Source organism: Chrysemys picta, chromosome 21 (genome assembly GCF_011386835.1).
Source record: "Chrysemys picta bellii isolate R12L10 chromosome 21, ASM1138683v2, whole genome shotgun sequence".
NCBI lineage: Eukaryota > Metazoa > Chordata > Testudines > Emydidae > Chrysemys > Chrysemys picta.
Window position 1 is genome coordinate 17,535,191 of NC_088811.1, and position 19,002 is coordinate 17,554,192.

The window sequence follows — 19,002 nt, forward strand, 5'->3', positions numbered from 1 at the left end:
GAGAACCTCATGCAATAGGCCTTCGAGTCCCCCAGCCACCGACTGTGTAACAGCCCTTCCACCATCGGTCGCCAAGGGGGATTGAACCTGCGGCATTCAGCGCCAAACGCGCCTTTCCCACTTGAGCTAAAGGAGCAACTCCATAAGCTAGCAGCAGTAGTAGACGCATACCCTCTTACACGGACCAGTCACTACAGTGGGACAAACACCCTGGCTCCTGAACTGTGGGTTCCATGTGGACGTGTATTGGTCCTGTGCCCGTCTCAGCCCTGATGGCAGAACTGTGACCAGAAACCGTTGCAAAAATCCTGAAAGGGTCTGGGCCCGGGTCTATCAGCAGGAGGCGCTGATGTGAGCTGGGGATGGCTCAGATGTGAAGCGAGGGGAGGGGGTGTCCTCAGTGGCAGAGAAAGTGACGCTCCCTCCCGTAGCCTCATGCCTGCTGGCCTGGGGAGCTGACTGGCTACCGAGGCCGCTGGGCAGTGTCCGTGTGTGACTTGCTGACGCTGTTCCCTTGTGTCCCCTCCGCAGAGATGCACCGGACCCAGACCCTGCACGAGGACGCCTTCACCTTCAAAGTCTTCATCTTCCAGTTTGTCAACTTCTACTCCTCCCCCTTCTACGTGGCCTTCTTCAAAGGCAGGTGCGAGACGGCGTGCTGCTCCCGGCTCTGTGTGCGAGGGGTCCGGGTGACGGGGGATCACATGAGGCAGGCTGGCCCGGGGCCTCCCTGAGGCAGGGAGGGAGGGGAACGGTGTAGAAGGGAACCGGCTCCGTGGGCAGAGCTGGAGGCTACAGCCACTCGAGAGACGTTCTGTCCCTGGGCCATGCTGCGTTCCACTGCACTGCCACGAATGACGCCAGTAAACGTGCCCAGCGTGTGTGGCACAGTGCACACGGTGCATGCACACTTGCGTGAGCTGTAAGCATATCACATGATGGCACATGCGCCTGTGCACGGCACATGCATGACCTATAGGGCAGCGTGTGCTATGCATGGCACACGTTAGCATGCTGGGTGGCTGTATGGTATGTTGTTCTACCCCTAATTCTGTGTCTTCCAAACACCATTATGACCTGGCCATGGAGATAGGTCCTGGGGAGGGGTGGCTGACTCTTGACACCCCTTCCTAGGGAGGGGAACCCCCTCCCTTGGAGCCACCTGCCATCCCCCAGTTCAATCACATCCTGTGTAGGGAGGGACTGGAGCCAAGGTGCTCAGTGATCAGTCAGGGAGGAATGATGTGGTTGCTCTGGGAGGACCAAAAAGGCAGATGTGACTCATCTGTGGAACATCTGGCTGCTCCAGTCATGCCCGGGATCCCTGTGCCATGTGTCTGGCGATGCCCCTGCACAATGGATGCACTGTTCAGCTGTGGGCTTGGAGATTCCCCCCCAAAAACCACAGGCGGGCAAGGTTTATGAATACACCATTGAATCTATCGCCCCCTCTCGCCCCACGTGAAACGGCTCTGCCCTCTTCCGGTGGGTCCTCGCTGTGGTTGCCAGGATCCTCTGTTATTATTAACACATCATAGATTACATTAGAAGCCCCCCCACACCTGAAAGAGGGTCAGATCCCCGAGGGGCTTTGCACAACCAGCCGGCTGGCTGGCTCAGAGATGCTGCCTCCCTGCTCTCCCAGACGCAGCTGAAATTCTTCCGAGCAGATGACTTAACGCCAAATTTATGTGGAAAAAATCCCAAACCTCCTGGGTGTCCTGATTTCCGTCTCCTGTCGCTGGAGCGCAAGTGAGATCGTTTTGGAGCTGGGAACTGGCAAACCAGAACCCTGACCCACCCTGGATTCAAACCCCTGACCTTGAGCCTGGCCCTCACAAACAGGGGGAGGAGTGCAGGGATTAAATCTACCACCAGGGGGAGCCCTTAGAGCCCCACCGGGGCTGAAGAACAGTCATGAATGACCCCCACAGGGAAAGCACGTGTGGCATGAGAGAGGGTCCGGGTGAGGTTCCTTCTCCCTTCACTGGCAGGACCGTCCTGCAGGGAAGGGGTTGGGCTGCTGCAATTGCTGCTTCCGAGGGGAGACTGGGACGGGCACCCACCCAGAGCTGGGGGCTCCATGATGCTTGTTGGCATGCTGGGGGCGGGGGAGTCTGTGCTGGAAGTGAAGAGTTGCTGCTGCATGACCCCCTTTATGGAGCCCCCACGTGCTATCTCACTGCCTGGCAGGGTCAGATCCCTGCACCCAGCGCACATCCCTCCAGTGCCCCTTCTCCTTTCCGGGGAGGGGCAGCCGGCGCTGGGGGGGCTCTGTCTTTGGGACAGCCTGGGTGAGAGCAAGGAGATGTGGAGCCAGAAAGGGCCGTTGGGTCGCCCGAGGATGTCACCCTGTGCTGGGCATGCAGTTGTGCTTGGCTAACGACCGGGCTGGCTCTGAAGCCCTGAGGAGACGGAGAGCCCGCCCCCCTCGGCAGTCTGTCCCAGTGGTTAGGCACTGTGAGAAATGAGCCAGTCCATGCCTGCCCTGCCGCAGATCAGAGAAACAACCGACCAGGCGTCTCCTGTCCCCGCAGGTTTGTGGGGTACCCCGGGCAGTACGGTACGCTGCTCGGCCTGAGGAACGAGGAGGTGAGTCTCCGGGGTGGGGGACACCACGGGGAGCCTCTTGGAGCCCCAGCTACGGCCCAGAACCCCAGGGCGCTTGATGCTGTACAAACCCAGAACAAAGAGCCAGTCCCCCCTCCAAAGAGCTTTGATGGTTTGTCCTTTACCAGCCACACTCCCTGCTCCCTTGGGGTCCCATCACCCCATCCTCAGCATGCCCAGCCCTTAGGAGACACTCCTGTTATGTCCCACCGCAACAGCCTTAGGGACCCTGCGGGGCTTCTCTGATGCTGCCAGGCAGACAGTTCTGCCCGGGGCAGATAATTGCACCTGGCAGTGGCCGCTCTCAGGGTTGGGATCCAGGCCGAGATGGACCCCGGGGTGGGGGCTCCCATGCTAGGAGTCTGCTGGGGCTGCCAGGGGAGAGGCCATGCGATCCCAGCGCGGAGCTGGTCTGGCCTGTGCTGGGAGCGTGTGGGGCTGGACCTCCCGAGGCTCAGGTCTCTCTCCCCCAAGGCTGGGGCTGGCTGGGTCGTTCTGCACCGGGGAAGTGCAGGCCAAGCCGGCTGCTGAGCTAAGCCAGGCCAGGCCCGAGTGACCGTGTGCTCCTGGCTCCCGCAGTGCGGCCCCGGGGGGTGCCTGATCGAACTGGCGCAGCAGCTGTTCATCATCATGGTGGGGAAACAGATCATCAGCAACGTCCAGGAGTTCGTCATCCCGTGAGTGCCCGGCGGAGCCTGGCGATGGGGGCAGCTTGGTGTTAGGAGGCCAGGAGCTACCGGGGTTGTGTCGGGGTACACCCCATCCCCTAGGGCTGGGAACCATCCGGGCCACCCAGGCAGGAGCCAGAAGGCAGGGGCAGGCCATGGCATTCGGTTACAGTCAGGTGGGAAAGGAGGGTCTAGGGACTGAGCCGGACGGCTCAGAAATCCAGTGCCGGTTTCTCCTCTTGCCAAGCCCGAGGCAGGCTGGGGGGCTCTTGGCACTGACCCATTGCTCTAGCAGATGGCAGGTCCCACCTGTGGTGGTTGCAGGGAAACCCTGGACAGCACCTGTGTGATACAAGACGTGGCTCTGTGCCTCGCTCCCTCTGGCTGGTATAAAAGCAGCCCCCATCCTCCACGCGCACACTCCACGAACCAGCCCACGGATTCTCCCCTGTCCCCCTTCCCCTCTGCAGCAAGCTGAAGGCCTGGCGGCAGAAGCGCAAACTGGCCAGGGTGCGGGGCGCGCAGATCAGCCAGGAGCCCCCGCGCTGGGAGGAGGACTACGAGCTGATCGAGTGCGAGGGGCTCTTTGAAGAGTACCTGGAGATGGGTGAGCGAGGGGCGCAGCCGGCCGGGTGAGGAGACAGGCTGGCAGCTGGTGCCCAGCGACTCTGGCTCAGCCTGTGTGGAAATCCCAGCCCGCAGGTCGCTGGAGCTTCAGCCTTAATGCAGGGAGCTGTATACCCAGCCCCGCCGCTGGAGGGAGAGCCGCGGCCAGGCCTGGGAGGTGTTTGATTTGTAACTAAAAGCTATTAATCCTATAGAGAGCGCTGGCTGGGGGAGCGCCCAGCCGTTTGCAGCAGGGGGCGCTGCAGGGCACGGGGCAGAAGAGCTGGCTGTGGAGGGGAGCGCCCAGGTACTCCAGTCCCAGCCTGTCCCAGCAGGGGGCGCTTCATGGGATCCTGCTGGCGATGGGGGAGCAGACGCTGGCTGAGCGGCCGCCTCACTCCTTGCTCCCTTGGGCTCGCAGTGCTGCAGTTCGGGTTCATCACGATCTTCGTGGCTGCCTTCCCGCTGGCCCCGCTCTTCGCCCTGCTCAATAACTGGGTGGAGATCCGCCTGGACGCCCAGAAGTTCGTGTGCGAGTACCGGCGCCCGGTGGCCTACCGCGCCCAGGACATCGGGGTCTGGTTCCTCATCCTGGACGTCCTGGCTCAGATCTCTGTCGTCGTCAACGTGAGTGCAGAGCCGGCTCCTCGGAGGCCGTTCCCAGGCCAGGCACTGAGCAGCCCCCGTGGCCTGGAACAATCCAATGCCCCGTCCTCTCTCGACTCACCCTGCCCCTCCCGTGCCCTGCTGGGTCCCTGCCTCCCTTCCTGCTGCCCCCCTGCTTGGAGCAGTCTCCTGCTGCTTCCCTGGCACCCTCCTTCCTCCCTCTGCTGGCTGCCTGTCCCTGGGCTGCCCCCGGCCTGTCCCTGGCATAGCTGCGTGGGGTGGGCGCCATGCACACAGGGCCCTAAAGGAGCCATGCCCGGGTGAAGGTGAGGGTGGATTGTGCCCTGTCTGCCTTGGGGATGGGCTTTGAAGACAGGAGGTTGCCAGAGCAGGGTACCATGTGCCCCAGTTTTCCCTGCACCTGGTGCTTCTCCAGGGGCTGGGAGTTGGTGGTGCGCCCTGTGGCACCCATCCAAGCTCCCACATGTATCCCTATGGTGCCCAATCCCCCTCTCCGATCTCTGCCACCTGACACCCTCCATCTGGTCTTAGGTGACTTGAGAGAAACGTTCTTTGACAGGGTGACAAGCTGTGTGGATGGGGGAAGTGGTAGATGTGGTGTAGTTCGACTTTAGTTAGGTTTTTGATACTGTCTCATGTGACCTTCTCTTAAACAAACTAGAGTAATATCGCCTACTATAAGGTGGGTACAGAACTGGTTGGAAAATCGTTCCCAGAGAGTCGTTATCAGTGGTTCACAGTCATGCTGGAAGGGCGTAATGAGTGGGGACCCGCAGGGTTCGGTTCTGTGTCCGGTTCTGTTCAATATCTTCATCAATGATTTAGATAATGGCACAGAGAGTACACTTATAAAGTTTGTGGATGATACCAAGCTGGGAGGGGTTGCAAGTGCTTTGGAGGACAGGATTAAAATTCAAAATGATCTGGATAAACTGGAGAAATGGTCTGAAGTAAATAGGATGAAATTCAATAAGGACAAATGCAAAGTACTCCACTTAGGAAGGAACAATCATTGCACACATACACAATGGGAAATGACTGCCTAGGAAGGAGTCCTGCAGAAAGGGATCTGGGGGTCAGAGTGGACCACAAGCTAAATATGAGTCAACAGTGTAACATGGGTGCAAGAAAAGCAAACATCATTCTGGGATGTATTAGCAGGAATACTGTACATAAGACACGAGAAGTAATTCTTCTGCTCTACTCTGCGTTTATACGGCCTCAGCTGGAGTATTGTGTCCAATTCTGGGTGCCACGTTTCAGGAAAGGTGTGGACAAATTGGAGAAAGTCCAGAGAAGAGCAACAAAAATGATTAAAGGTCTAGAAAACATGACCTAGGAGGGAAGATTGAAAAAACTGGGTTTGTTTAGTGTGGAGAAGAGAAGACTGAGAGGGGACATGACAGTTTTCAAGCACGTAAAAGGTTGTGACAAGAAGGCGGGTGATAAATTGTTCTCGTTAACCTCTGAGGATAGGACAAGAAGCAAGGGGCTGAAATTGCAGCAAGGGCGGTTTAGATCGGACATTAGGAAAACTCCCTGGCTCTCAGGGCAGTCACGCACGGGCCCCTATGTGGTCCCTGAAACCCTGCACTGACTTGGCCGCTCTCCTCCCCCTGCCAGCCACATTCCTCTCCTCCATCGCTCCCAGCAGGGCAGCCCGTGGCCCGAGCCTCCAGCCCCCCTGCGGCAGCCCCGTGCACCCCACGGCGGGGAACCCTGGCTCAGCAGGGTGGCGCTGTTCTCACCCCCGGGGAGGCGGGATCGGGGGACGTCCCGGATGACTTGCCCTTGACCCTCGTCCTTGCGCACTCAGGCCTTCCTCATCGCCTTCACCTCCGACTTCCTGCCCCGGCTCCTCTACCAGTACGAGCACGACAGCCAGCTGCAGGGCTACGTCAACTTCACCCTGGCCTACTCCCCCCCGCGCTACCTGGTCACCGGCAACCACACCCTGTGCAGGTGCCAGGCACGGGGAGGTGGTGGGAGGGGCGACGGGGGAGGTGGTGGGAGGGGGGATGGGTCAATGGAGAAAGGGGAGGGACTGCACAGGGGGCTGGGGAGAAGGCAAGGGGGAGGATGATGGGGAGTTGCAGTTAAGACCCTTCTCTCCCCAGCTGAGCAGAACCAAGCCCATTTTCCGAGACTTCCCTGGGGTTGGGTCTGGAGCTGTTTGCCACGGGGTCACGGTGGGGGCTTGTGTGAGATGAGGTTGGTGGGTCTCAGTCCAGTTCCCAAAGGGCAGCTACCAGGAAGGCTCCGCCCCCCTTGGCACCAGCTGGCCACTCACTGGCAGGTCAGCAGGGACCCAGGGCTGACCGGGCCGTGGGGCCTGACCTCCCAACTTGTCCCCCGGGGGGATCTAGTTTGGGGGGGTTGGAGTGTGGGAGCTGCCAGGGCTGTCAGTCAAGCACCTCTCCTCGCCCCACCCACCAAGGTGAGGCCCACGAGTGGGGGACTGAGCCAGCCCCCCCTAAGCTGCTGCCCCTCTGCCCAGGTACAAAGCCTTCCGGGATGCCAATGGGAACTACACCCTCTTCTACTGGAAGCTGCTGGCCGTCCGCCTGGGCTTCATCATCGCTTTTGAGGTGAGCCTCGGTCGGCACCGTGCAGTTGTGGGCTCGGCGATCCTCCCACCGGCCCCCCTGTGCCGCGCGGAGCCTCTGCCAGCCGGGCTGGACCCAGGCCAGGCCGGGGAGCCGAGAGCGAGGGGGGAGGCTGGGCTGCCCCTTCTTCTCTGCTGTGTCCCTTTAGGGTCCTGGACCAAGCCCATCCCCCTGGTTTATTTCTTTCCAAGTGGATCAGAAACCTCCGGGGGGGGAGGGGGGTGGGATTTGCATTGACGGGCAGAGGAGCCAGTCTGGACACACAAACCTCACCCCGAGACCCCGGCTCGAACCAGACCTGAGCTGTGGACCCTTTCCAAGGACCTGCCCCATCCCAACCATTTGGCATCGTCACCTGACTTTCCGCCCTCCCCGGCTCCCTCCAGAGGCGCAGGGACCATGCCAGGGAGGCCGGCTGTACAGCCCTTTCCTGACTGTCCATGACGCACTCGGGCGATGAATCGGTGCTGCGTATCCAAGCCCAGCTGGAGCAGAGGCTCCAGGACTCTGGCGAGAGGCCCCGTTATTGTCGTGTGTGTGACCGGAGCATTAGGAGCCCGACAGAGGCTCTCTGCCCCCGACGGTTTGGGATGAAGCTCCCAACCTCTGGGAATGCAGAGGTTCGGGTGGAGGGCAAATCTGGAGGGGTTGATGGCGGCCAGACGTCGACTGGGGGTGATTCTGACCTGGGCTGGGCCAGGAGCTTGGGAATCAAAGGGAGGGGGTGGGCGGTACCCAGTGTGGCCTGAAAGGCAGGGCTGGGTCCAGGCCACATTCAGCACCCTGCCTACTGCTTAAAACAGTCTCAGTGACTAGGCGAGTGGCTCGCAGCGGCTGCCCTCTGTGGGGCTGGGTGGACAGCTCTGCAGGGCTGGGATCTGCGCAGTAGTACCCGAGCCCCACACGGTTGTCAGTGTGTCTGTCCTCACGACTCCCTGACGCCCCACAAGGCTAAGTGCCAAGTTCGGGCCCTAACCACTGGGCCAGCCTTCCCCTCTGGCCATGACTAACAGGGTAGAGACAGCTGGGCCATTTCGAATGGAGCCTCTCTGAACCTCGTCCTTTCTTCTTGTTTTCCACGTGCCTTTATCCTCCCTGCCACTCTCTTCGCTCGTTTGTCCTTGCCTCTCCTCGCCACTTTCCCCTCCGCTCTCCCCGCCCCATCAGCACGTCATCTTTTTCTTCCTGCGCCTCATCGACTGGCTGGTGCCCGATGTCCCGGGGTCGCTGGAGCTGAAGATCAAGCGAGAGCGCTACTTAGCCAAGCAGGCGCTGGCCGATAACCGGGAGGTGCTGCTGACGGTGAGTCACGACTCAGCTTCGCCAGGTCAGTGTGCGAGGAGCCGGTGGGCACGGGTCTGTCCTTGTCCCTCTGTGAAACAGACGCGGGCTAGCGAGCGACTGACAGGAGCCCCACGGAGTGGGAGGCCCTGGGCTGGAGAGGCTGGAGGGAAGACAGTTGAGGTCTGGCCCCATGGGTGGAATCGTTCTGCTTCTCGCTATGTCCTCGCCCTCTGCCAGCTGTTCGCCACAGGCTCTCCGCGCTGGCGCATCAGGAGAGACTCATTTTTGTTCTGCGGTGACTTAGCTAAGTGAGGAACTCGGAGCGTAGCGCGGACAAGTGTGTGAGATTCCGCACGCACAGCTCTGCCGGTGCACTTCAGTGCCCATCTGTCCAGTCCGATCCCCCCCCAACTCTGCTGTTACCCCGCAGTCCTCACCTGCATCCAGCCTAGGCCTCGCTGTGGGCAGGGGTTTGGGATACGGACAAACGTCTGTCAGAGTCAAGCAGAAGCCACCAAGCCCGTATCACCTTTGGGACACCAGATCTCTGAGTGAAGTGGGCTCCTGCACTAGCCCGCTGACCCCTGGGATAGAGCCACTTCCTGTCACAAAGCGGGTGGGAGCTGACAGGTCGCTTCAGGACTCGGCAGTCCGGAATGGGTGGCCTCAGTGCGAGATCCTGCAAAGCGGGGACCTGCTGGGGGTGCGCACTAGGCCTGCTGGTACCTCGAGGTCTGCGGGCCAGATACCTACCAGTGAACTTCAATTCATGGGTCACACCCATTCTTAAAGGGAAACGCCGCCATCCCGGTGCGCCCCTGTCGGCTGCCCCAGGAGAGAGGCCAAGGATCCAATGGGCCATGGAGACTCAGCTCCCCTCTCAGCCCGAGCGAGGGCTGGAGTAGATCAGCTCTGGGGCATATCAGCAGGTCAAGTGTGGGGGGCTTCTGCTCTCAGCAGGGAGCAAGGGTGAGGGCAGCCCAGCACCCAGGCCTGTGCTCTGAGGGCCGAACTGAGCGTGCTGTTCTGACCCGCAGGGCTCAAGTCCTGTCGTTCTCAGCCCGTCCACGCCTGCTGCAATGGGCTCCTGGTTTCTCTGCCCTTCTCTGCCATTAGGTTCTGCCGGCTGGCTCATTTCCATCACTCCCCCCCCCCCCCCCCCGACTCCAGAATCCTCTTCCGGCAACACGAACTCTGGTCCTGGATTTCCCTGCACCTGTAGCGGGGTGGGGGGCTTAGCCAGTGGGATCTGCAGTTAGGTCAGGCCAGGTGACTAACCCGGACTGGATCTCTCTGCTCACCTGGAATGGGCTCTGGGGGCAGACCGGGCTAGGACCAGCACCCTGTAAGACAGACTCTGGGAACAGCTCCTGCCGCTGTTTCTCGATAGTTGTTGCTTGCTGTGGTGTGTTGTGTTGTGTTGTTTGTGCAATGCACACCCAGGGCGCTCGCCTTTCCCTGGCCCATCCCCACACGCTCCTGGTGGGCCCCTGCTGGGTCACTGTGGGCAGAGCGGGCGTGGCAATGTTGCCATCTGACTCCTAAAGGGGGCTGTGTGCCAGGGTGGGGAACTGCCCCCCTCCCTGCTCCCAGGCCCCCCACAGGGGGTTGCTCCTCTCTCTTCATTCCCATTTCGGTCTGGGGTATTGTGGCTGCCCCCGAACGAACAGGACGGGACGTGAGAAATGCGGAGAAACGGGTCCGTCCCCGGGAGGCCGCTTGAGACGCATGGGGTGGGAGTTTCCAGAGCGCTTCGCATTGCAGTGGCCGTGCCGAGGGCTGCTGACCGTTGCACCCACGTTCTGCTCTCCCCTGGGGTCAGCGGGCGCAGCCCATCGAGCCGAGGGCACGAGCTGTCTCCATGGGGCTGGGGAAGGCTGGTGGAGTTACACTGGGGCCGAATTTGGCTCACATGGCAACCTCAGCTAGCAACTGGGGGCAAGAAATCACCCTGGGAAAGGAGGCTCCTGCAGGAGGGACTGAAAGCAGGACAGGCGGCTCCTTGGTGTAGGCCAGGGGGTCTCAATCTTTTTCTTTCTGAGCCCCTCCCCCCCCCCCCCCCACATGTTATAAAACTCCAGGGCCCAGTGAGGGAGGGGGGAGGGAGACTCGGGCATAGGTGTAGTTTGATTTCTATTTTGGGTGGGCAGGCGCCAGTGGGGGTCGAGCCAGCTCCACACAGCGGGGCCCAGGGAGGGAGCGACACCTCCACCCCCTGGCTCACCTCAGCAGGCCGCCCGCCTGTCTGGGCTGTGGGGGGACAGCCAAAAAATGTAACTCAATGGGGGGACTCGGCTCAAAAAGTTTGAAAACAGCTCAGGGTGCAGGGAGGGGGTAGCTAGGGGTTGGGTGCGGGCAGGGGGTAGCTCAGGGTGCAGGGAGGGGGTAGCTAGGGGTTGGGTGCGGGCAGGGGGTAGCTCAGGGTGCAGGGAGGGGGTAGCTAGGGGCTGTGCGGGCAGGTGGTAGCTCAGGGTGCAGGGAGGGGGTAGCTCAGGGTGCAGGGAGGGGGTAGCTAGGGGCTGTGTGGGCAGGGGGTAGCTCAGGGTGAGGGAGGGGGTAGCACAGGGGGTAGCTAGGGCTGTGTGCCCAGAGGGCTCCCCTGTGGTCCCTGTTCCCCGAGGGCTCTGCCAGCCATGGAGTCAGGTCCCCCACACAGGCAGCTCTGACCAGCTGCGGGAGCAAAGTGGGCTGGGAGATGAGGAGCAGCTTCACCCCCCTGCAGCAGCCGCAGCAGCCGAGGGACGCCGCACACCCGCCTGCCCCGTGGCACTGCCAGTGCAGCAGCTTCCCGCACTGCCCAACTCCGGCTTCCCACCTCCGACCGGGCCAGTGGGCGGGAAGAGGAGGAGGTTGGGGTGGGGGTGGAGCTGTCCGGGGGTTGCCCTGCTCTTGCACTGTAGTTTCGGGGGGGGCAACACCCCTATGTACCCTCAACTCTGCCCATGGGCTCAGGGCTTCAGCCCCATGGGGGGCACTGGGGATCGGGGCTTCAACCCCACAGCTCCTGGCTTCAGCCCCATAGGAGGTGCTGGGGCTTGAGCTCTGTGTTTTATCCGTGGGGCCCTGCGGCCCCCTGAAAGGGTTCATGGGCCCCGTGTTGAGAACCGCTGGTGTCTGAGACGCTTTCATAGAGCTGAGCTCTTCGTGTGTGAGCTGTGGAACTCACTGCCACAGGGGAGCTGGAGGCCAGAGAGAAACGGGCGCTTGGGTGTATCCCTGCAGCACTCGCGGTTTCACATCAGCTGGAGGAAGAGTGCAGCGCTGCAGTGGGGAAATGCCACCCCCACCCAGACACAGCCCCGGTTAGCGCCTTCAGACCACCCTGGTCTGTCCCCCCCTGCGGAGCTGGAACGAGGCACCCGCACCGTTTTACCCTCTCCCCCACTTGCAGGATTTGATTACCCCCTTCCCCCCGCTCTAGCCACCCCCTATAGTTACAGTGCTACTGTGTGGGCCCAATCCTGCAACACAAGGGGCCTCCCCACCCCTCGCTTGCAGGATCGGGCCTGGAGCCGATACCGTTGGTTGAATTCTAACCCTGCCGTTCCCTCTCCGCCCTGCGCAGCAAGCAGCCTTTCATCCAGCAGCATGAGCCAGTGGCGCCGGCTGGGAGCAGCCCCCGGAGGCGTGGCAGATGGGAAGGCAGAGCTGGCTGGGGCCGGGCCCCGTCCACACTCCATCAGGTGACTTGCCACTGGCAGGGCGGGAAGGGGCCGAACCGGAGCTGTCCAGGGGGGCCAGGAAAGCAGCAATGCCCCACAGACGACCTTCGACCTCCAGCGTGCCAGGGCGAGGCTCGTCGGACCCGGAGCCGTGTGCCCGGCCTGGATGTAGGTAATGAGGCAGCTGGCGTGTGAGGAGTATCCCGAGCCCAGAGGAGATGAATGGGAAACGGAGCACCTCAGAAGCCGTGAATCAGGAGCCCAAAGAACCTGAAATATGGTGACTTCAATCAGATGTTTTAGACCCATCCTTTCCGTAACGACTGGGCTGCATATCCGTATTCAGTCCCTTTCTGGGGCCAGCTAAGGTTTGTCCCTGTCCATTATCCGTGCCCGGTGTCCACAACCAAACTGCCGCTCGTTAACATTGATCATTTGCATGGATCATTTCTTAACAATCCCTATACATCCGTACAGCCGAACTATCTAGGTACCGCCTGGTTACCAAGCTGCCAGACTCCAGGACCCCCTGATTGCAAAAGGGGGCCTTGCAGAAACCAGAACTCACCACCTGGGGTTACGTTCTCAGGCTGGAAGCACATTAGCTAAAAGCCTGGCTTTAGCATGACTAAAATCCATTCTTTCCCACGGAGACAGGCAAAGCCTAAAGCCCCCAATTATTTGTGTTTGCCAACCATGTTTCAATCTAATAGCCTGACAAAGCTACTACCACTCTACCCCATGTCTCGACACTTAGAATAAGTTACGGTTGTGCATGGGACGGGGTGATAGGTCAACGCAGGGCTGCGCGGGGGGGAGCCAGGGCCACGCACTCCGCTGCCCGTTAAGCCAATTGCAGCTGGCTCTAAGCTGCAGCCACCAGTGACATGCAGCTGTTCCAGACCAGCCCCGCAGAGGGGCACGGAGGGGATCATTTCGAGGCTATAGAAAAGCTTCTACCATGGTTTGAATGTCCTCCATGTGCATGCTCATTCCCAAGGGGAGCCATTGAAGGAGGACGTTCCCTGCCCCGCTCACCTGCAGTCCCACTAAGCACCAATGGGGGGTGCTGCAGGGTCAAGTCAGATGATGCGATCGGTGGCGTGCCAAGCTCTGCGGCCTCTTCCAAGTCCTTCGTACGTAACGCTAGCGACTCCGCTGAGCCTGGCCGGCCTGGAGCGTGCGCCCCAGGCCACGTAGAGCTCCTTGTCACGCTGTATGTGCAGGGGCGGGAATAAAACCTGGAATGACCTGACGGCAGCTGGCGTGGTTGTGTGGTGGGGGGGTGGGTGAGCCGTTTGCTTGGCCAGGGGGCCCGGATCTCCAGCTTTTACTGAGTGGAGCCAGCCCTGCTCTCCTGCTGGAAGATGCTTAAGTCAAACACCAGTGACTGGGCGAGGGTTGCCAACTTTCTAATGGCAGAAAACTGCACACCCCTTCCTCGAGGCCCCGCCCTTGCTCATGCCATCCCCTGCTCGCTCTCCCCCAACCTCACTCACTCGCTCATTTTCACCTGGCTGGGGCAGGGGGTTGGGGTGCAGGAGGGGGTGAGGGCTCTGGCTGGTGGTGCAGGCTCTGGGGTGGGGCCGGGGATGAGGGGGTTGGGGTGCAGGAGGGGGCTAGGGGATGGGGCTGAGGAGTTCGGAGTATGGGATGGGGCCAGAAATGAGGGGTTCAGGATGTGGGCTGGGGGAAGGGGTTGGGGTGTGGGCTCTGGTAGGGAGTTTGCATGCAGGAGGGGGCTCAGGGCTGAGGCAGGGGGTTGGGGTGCAGTCTCCAGAAAGTGCTGACCTCAGGTGGCTCCTGGGAAACGGCGACATGTTCCTCCGGCTCCTAGGTGGAGGGGTGGCCAGGGGCCTCTGCGCGCCGCCCCTGCAGCTTCCATTGGCCATGGTTCCTAGCCAATGGGAGCTGCGGAGCCAGTGCTCGGGCAGCGTGATGCAGTCCCAGTCAGGAACCCCCGTGGCCCAGAAGGTGCCGGCCTGGCATGGTGCTATCCCGTAACCAGTTCAGCACACTGGCATTGCACAGTGTGGACGGTTTCTCGAAGCCCACCCTTGTTTAGCCAATCCGCCCTCCCCCCGGCACTCTGGGTGCGAGGCCCTCCTGGCGGGCATTGCTCCATGGGCTGCTCTGGGCGGCTGTGCCCTCTCCCCTGCTGAGGCGGGATGGGCCATCGGCCTGGATTTCCCTACGATTGCCGGGTTCTGGAAAAGAAAGACAAACCCACTGCTCCATCACTGAGCTCGTCTGTTGGGGTTCGAGCTGGACCCAGGCAAAAGCATTGCAGCATGCACCAGCCCTGTGGGCCCCGTCTGCAGAGTTACACGCCCAGCCCTGTTTGCCAAACGGGAGGGAAGCGAGCCTGGCGAGGGGGCGGATGAATGTCCTTTGCAAGAGGCTGTTTGAGCCAACACGGGCCCATGTACATCGTCACCTAGGGGAGTGTGGTGTTGAAGACGTGCCAATCAGAGTATTTATAACTAACGTCGTTAAACATTCGGGTACAAAGTCCACTCCCCAGAGTCATCCCCAGGTTTCACAAATAACGTCTTCAAAGTCTGTTCTTAGGCTTAGAAAAATCACATCCTAAGCTTGGGGCCGGCAAAGTGTTTCAACAGAGGGGTTGTCCCATTGACTTCAATGGCACCACAGGCATACTGCAGTGATTCACTGGATCAGGACCTAAGCAGTGGATATTGACCACTCAGTCAGTCCCAAAAAACAGTGCCAGGCCCCCCGCTGGCCCCCCAGGCCGCCCGAGACCCCACGTCCCCCTGAAGCACGCCCCCCCCCCCTCAAAGCATGGGGCCCACGGTGATTGTCCTGGTCCCTCCGATGGACCCGACGGCTCTGCTTGGACCCCTTCTGGACACCACCAAAAATGAGACAAACCTGGCGCCCAGGGGTGGCACGTGCGGATTGCAGTCACCGCTGGGGGCGGCGCTGGGGGCCCTGGCGTTAGGAAACACCTGAGCGCGGTTTCCCTGCGGCAGGAGAAGCTGAGCCCCGAGGCCAGACTCCGGCGCGATCACCGGGAGGTGGCGGACCTGAGCCCCGCGGTTCGGACTCTAGACGCAGCCCGGGGGGGGGGGGGGGCTGTCCCAGTGCCCCCCTGTGCTGCTGCCACCGCAACACCTGTGCGGTCTGGAGTCCCCCCTCCTCCCCCTCCCGCCGACTGGGAGAGAAACTGAGCGATGGGGGGGGGGGTTAGCGACAGACAAGGGGGAGCGTGGTGCTAAGGGGGCCGCCTGACGCTCTGCCGTGGCCCCTTCGTGCTCCAGCCCTGCGTGGCCGGGCCCTGACTCCGGCCCGTGGGCGGCACCGGCCTCCCTGCGGCTCCCAGCCCAGCAGGCCGCTTCCCAGGGGCATCCCCGCTGCCCGGAGCGGCTCCGATCGCCACCACGTAGGGTCCTGGTGGCTGCTCCCTTCCACCTCCTTGAGCCGGGACAGGCCCCTCCGTCCATCGGCCCCTGGCTTCGGACAGGCCCGGGGGACGCTGCGTGGGCAGAGGGGCACCCGCGTCAGGAGCACCGTGCGGCGGGGCACCCAGCAGGGCCCACCCGGGACATGTCTTAGCTCAGTGTCCCGCACGAACCACCCGCGCTAGGCAGAGCTGGGCAGCAGCGGGGCGGGTGCGCGGACTCGCGTGGAGCCGACGCGGGGGACTTTGGTGCCGGGGAGGGGCTGGTGGAGCGGCTCGGAGCCCTCGCTGGGAAGGGTCGGGCTCGGGCTTGCGGGGAAAGTGGCCCCTGCGGGAACCTGAACAAACCCGCGATCAGGGAGACAGCGGCCGCCCCCTGACATTTACGGCCCCACGGGGAAGCAGGCGGCGAAGGGTGGAAGTTCGCTGGCTCGTCAGAGCTGAAACGACCCACTGCGGCCGGCAGCGCAGCTCTGAGCCGGGACCTGCGGGGACGGGGCTGGCAGGACGCCCAGAGCCTCGGCAAACCGGCCCCCGCTGAGCATCGTCCGGGGGCTGCGGGATGTGACCGGCCACGCAGCGCCATCGATGGGCTCATGTTTGCGCGGCGCTGTGCTGATCCCGCAGGGCGGCTGCCCCCTTCTCCCCCCATGGCTCGGCAGCGAGGGAGCAGGACCCAAAGGGACATGAGCCCTGGAGTCCCCCTCCCGCCCCCCATGGCTCTGGCCTTGCTGCTCCCAGGTCACCCCTGCAGGGCTCCAGGAGCGCCCCCCGGGGCCCGGTGGGCCCCACATGTGCTGGCTGGGAGCCCGGGGCCCAGCCTGCTGCTCCCCCTGTTTCATGTTCTGAAAATATCCTGATGCCACTGGATAAATCCCTGGCACGCCCCCCCGGGGAACACTAACGGGGAGCTAGGATAGAAGGCTATACAATCATGACTGGTTTGGAGAAAGTGGGGGTCACTCAATGAAATGACTAGACAGCAGGTATAAATCAAACACAGGGCAGTATTTGTTCACACAACACCCAGACAACTGGTGGAACTCCTTGCCGGGGGATGTTGTGAAGGCCAAAAGTATAACTGGGTTCAAAAAAGAACTAGAGAAATTCCTGGAGGATAGGTCCATCAATGGCTATTAGCCAAGGGGGGTCGCAACTCCATGCTCTGGGTGTCCCTAAGCTTCTGACTGCCAGAAGTTGGGCCTGGACAACAGGGGATGGATCACTCAATAATTGTCCTGTTCTGTTCGTTCCCTCTGAAGCACCTGGCATTGGCCACTGTCGGAAGCCAGATACTGGGCTAGATGGACCATTGGTCTGACCCAGCCTGGCCATTCTTATGTGCCCCGCGCAATGGCGGTGGCCACCCAGCTGTCCCCACAGTGAGATCCCGGTCTCTGCAGTGTCTCACCTCGCCGTACCCTGCTGGACGAGGGCCATTCCCTGTCCAAAGTCCAGTGACTGATCACAGCAGACCCACCTACCCCAGCACAAGAGACCATCCCAGCTGAGCCTGCCAGACCCAGCTCACCCACCACCCCGGTCTGAATTCAGAGATCCCGGCCTGGAGCTCCCCTGGAAGCCCAGGGCCAGAAATCTCCTTTGTAGCAGCACCCCACCCCCACTCCCGGCCCAATCACGGTGGAGCGCCTCTCCCTCTCCCCAGTGCCCGGGCCGGTGCTGCCTTCATCTCTGTCCTGGGGCCCATGTTAACCCTGCCCGGCTATTCCAGAGTGGGCGGCAGGGAGGCGCTTTCAGGAGCAGGTCCGTGTTCTGGCTTGGGGGCAGGACCTCGCCTCTTGGCTCACCAGCCAGGCCCGAGCAAGCCCTGGAAGCAGAGGGGCCTTTACCTCTCTGCGCTCCAGGAATAACAGTCGGGTGGCAACTTGAACCACAAGGAGGCCACGCCCCTCTTTGGCATTTGCCATGATGATGACAAATACCTCCCTTAGCTGGCACTAATAGGCTGGTATCAGAAATAGCTTGTTAGCCTGCAGAACCTGGCTGAGATCCAGGGCCCTGATGTGCCAGCTGCTGCACAGGTAACCCACACACCTCCTGGGTGTGGTGTCTGTCCCAGCTAGTGGTACCCAGACCACTTAGAGAGATTAATGAGTCTGTTCTACACCCTTAGCTAACAGCCCGTTGGCTATTCCACGTTATAGAAGCTCATGCACTGAGGACCCAGGTTTGATTCCGCCCAACGACTGGGGTCTGCGGGCGTTACACACAGACAGAGTGAGAGCCAGTCCCTGCCCCAGAGCCCTTACAATCTAACTAGCCACGGCAGATGTGGGCAGGAATATCACTGCCATTAAATAGCTGGAACTAAGGCCGGCCCAGATCCACAGAGAGACTTAGGCACCTATCTCTCATTGATTCATAGACTCTAGGACTGGAAGGGACCTCGAGAGGTCATCGAGTCCAGGCCCCTGCCCGCATGGCAGGACCAAATACTGTCTAGACCATCCCTGATAGACATTTATCTAACCTACTCTGAAATATCTCCAGAGATGGAGATTCCACAACCTTCCTAGGCAATTTATTGACTTCAATGGGAGTTAGGCCCCTAAATACCTTTGAGGATCTGGGCCCAGGGAATAGAATAGAAGGAAGATCTCCTGAGTCCCAATCCAGTGCTTTATCCACAGCCTCTCGCAAGCCTCTCCTGTGAACTAGCCACTAGCGAGAGGGCCGTCAGACTCCGAACCAGCGGGGAATAGACAGGCTGCCCCCCAATGGGCCTCATACACAGCTGACAGGGGAGTTGAGCCTCTCTGCCCAGATCTACCCCCAGCAGTTGGTGCCAGGTGTGGGGTTTTGTGGCCTGGGAACTCATTTCATGGCCAGTCTGTCACAGAAGGCTGTGGGACCACGCAGTGCCCTGCCAGGGGAGCCGTGGCACCGTCAGGGGGCACAGTGACCCGCTTTGCAGGGCACAGGGCCACGTCTCCGTGCCACACAGGGCAGGTTGTGGGCTGCGCCTATGGGGACGTGGCCCCGGGGATGCCAGTTGCGCACACCCAGCCCGGTTTGTTGGCAGGCTCTTGTATTCCCTGGCTGGGCTCTGGGAGGGGCTGGCTAACTCCAGTGCGGCCAAGCTGTAAGAAATTGGTGGGCTGGGATTTTGGCGGGGGGGAAACCGCAATCTTAACACGCCACAGCGGGTGCTGCAAACTTGAGCGGTGCGGCAACCCTGCGCGTGACCAGGTCTCACCACCACACACTCAAATTCGGCCCGGTCACCCTTGCCTTGGGAAGCCAACTGGGCCACACAGCGTCTCTTCTGCCTCTGGGGGTGGGGGTCACCAGCTGCAGCTCAGGCGTTCTCATACCAGCCGATGAAAGGCGGGAGAGTGAAACGACCAAGAAAAGACGGCTGACTTTGTAAGTAGTGACTGTTCAGTTTGGACACCGATCTTTTACGCCCCTTTTGCGTGTTCTGCATTAAAAGTGGTGCAGTTATTTTTCACTGCATTTTGTGACACGTAAGGCAAGGTGTGGAAAACGCTCCG

General features: G+C 61.1%; 1 protein-coding gene across 2 annotated transcripts in view; it reads left to right on the top strand.

The window, feature by feature from the left end:
• The window catches only part of LOC101936876 (anoctamin-7-like), a 29,860-nt gene extending 16,542 nt beyond the window's left edge, over positions 1 to 13,318 (top strand). Inside the window, exons 15-23 of one of the 2 annotated variants that reach the window (XM_042847321.2) lie at positions 532 to 643; positions 2,538 to 2,592; positions 3,190 to 3,287; positions 3,749 to 3,885; positions 4,306 to 4,511; positions 6,328 to 6,473; positions 7,009 to 7,099; positions 8,285 to 8,419; positions 11,967 to 13,318. In XM_042847321.2, coding sequence (XP_042703255.2) covers positions 532 to 643; positions 2,538 to 2,592; positions 3,190 to 3,287; positions 3,749 to 3,885; positions 4,306 to 4,511; positions 6,328 to 6,473; positions 7,009 to 7,099; positions 8,285 to 8,419; positions 11,967 to 11,993 — 1,007 coding nt within the window. In that variant the 3' untranslated portion in view covers positions 11,994 to 13,318. Of the gene's footprint in view, positions 1 to 531; positions 644 to 2,537; positions 2,593 to 3,189; positions 3,288 to 3,748; positions 3,886 to 4,305; positions 4,512 to 6,327; positions 6,474 to 7,008; positions 7,100 to 8,284; positions 8,445 to 11,966 lie in introns of both variants that reach the window. The other variant, XM_008177462.4, reaches the window with a different exon arrangement.
• The last annotated feature ends 5,684 nt before the right edge of the window (positions 13,319 to 19,002 follow it).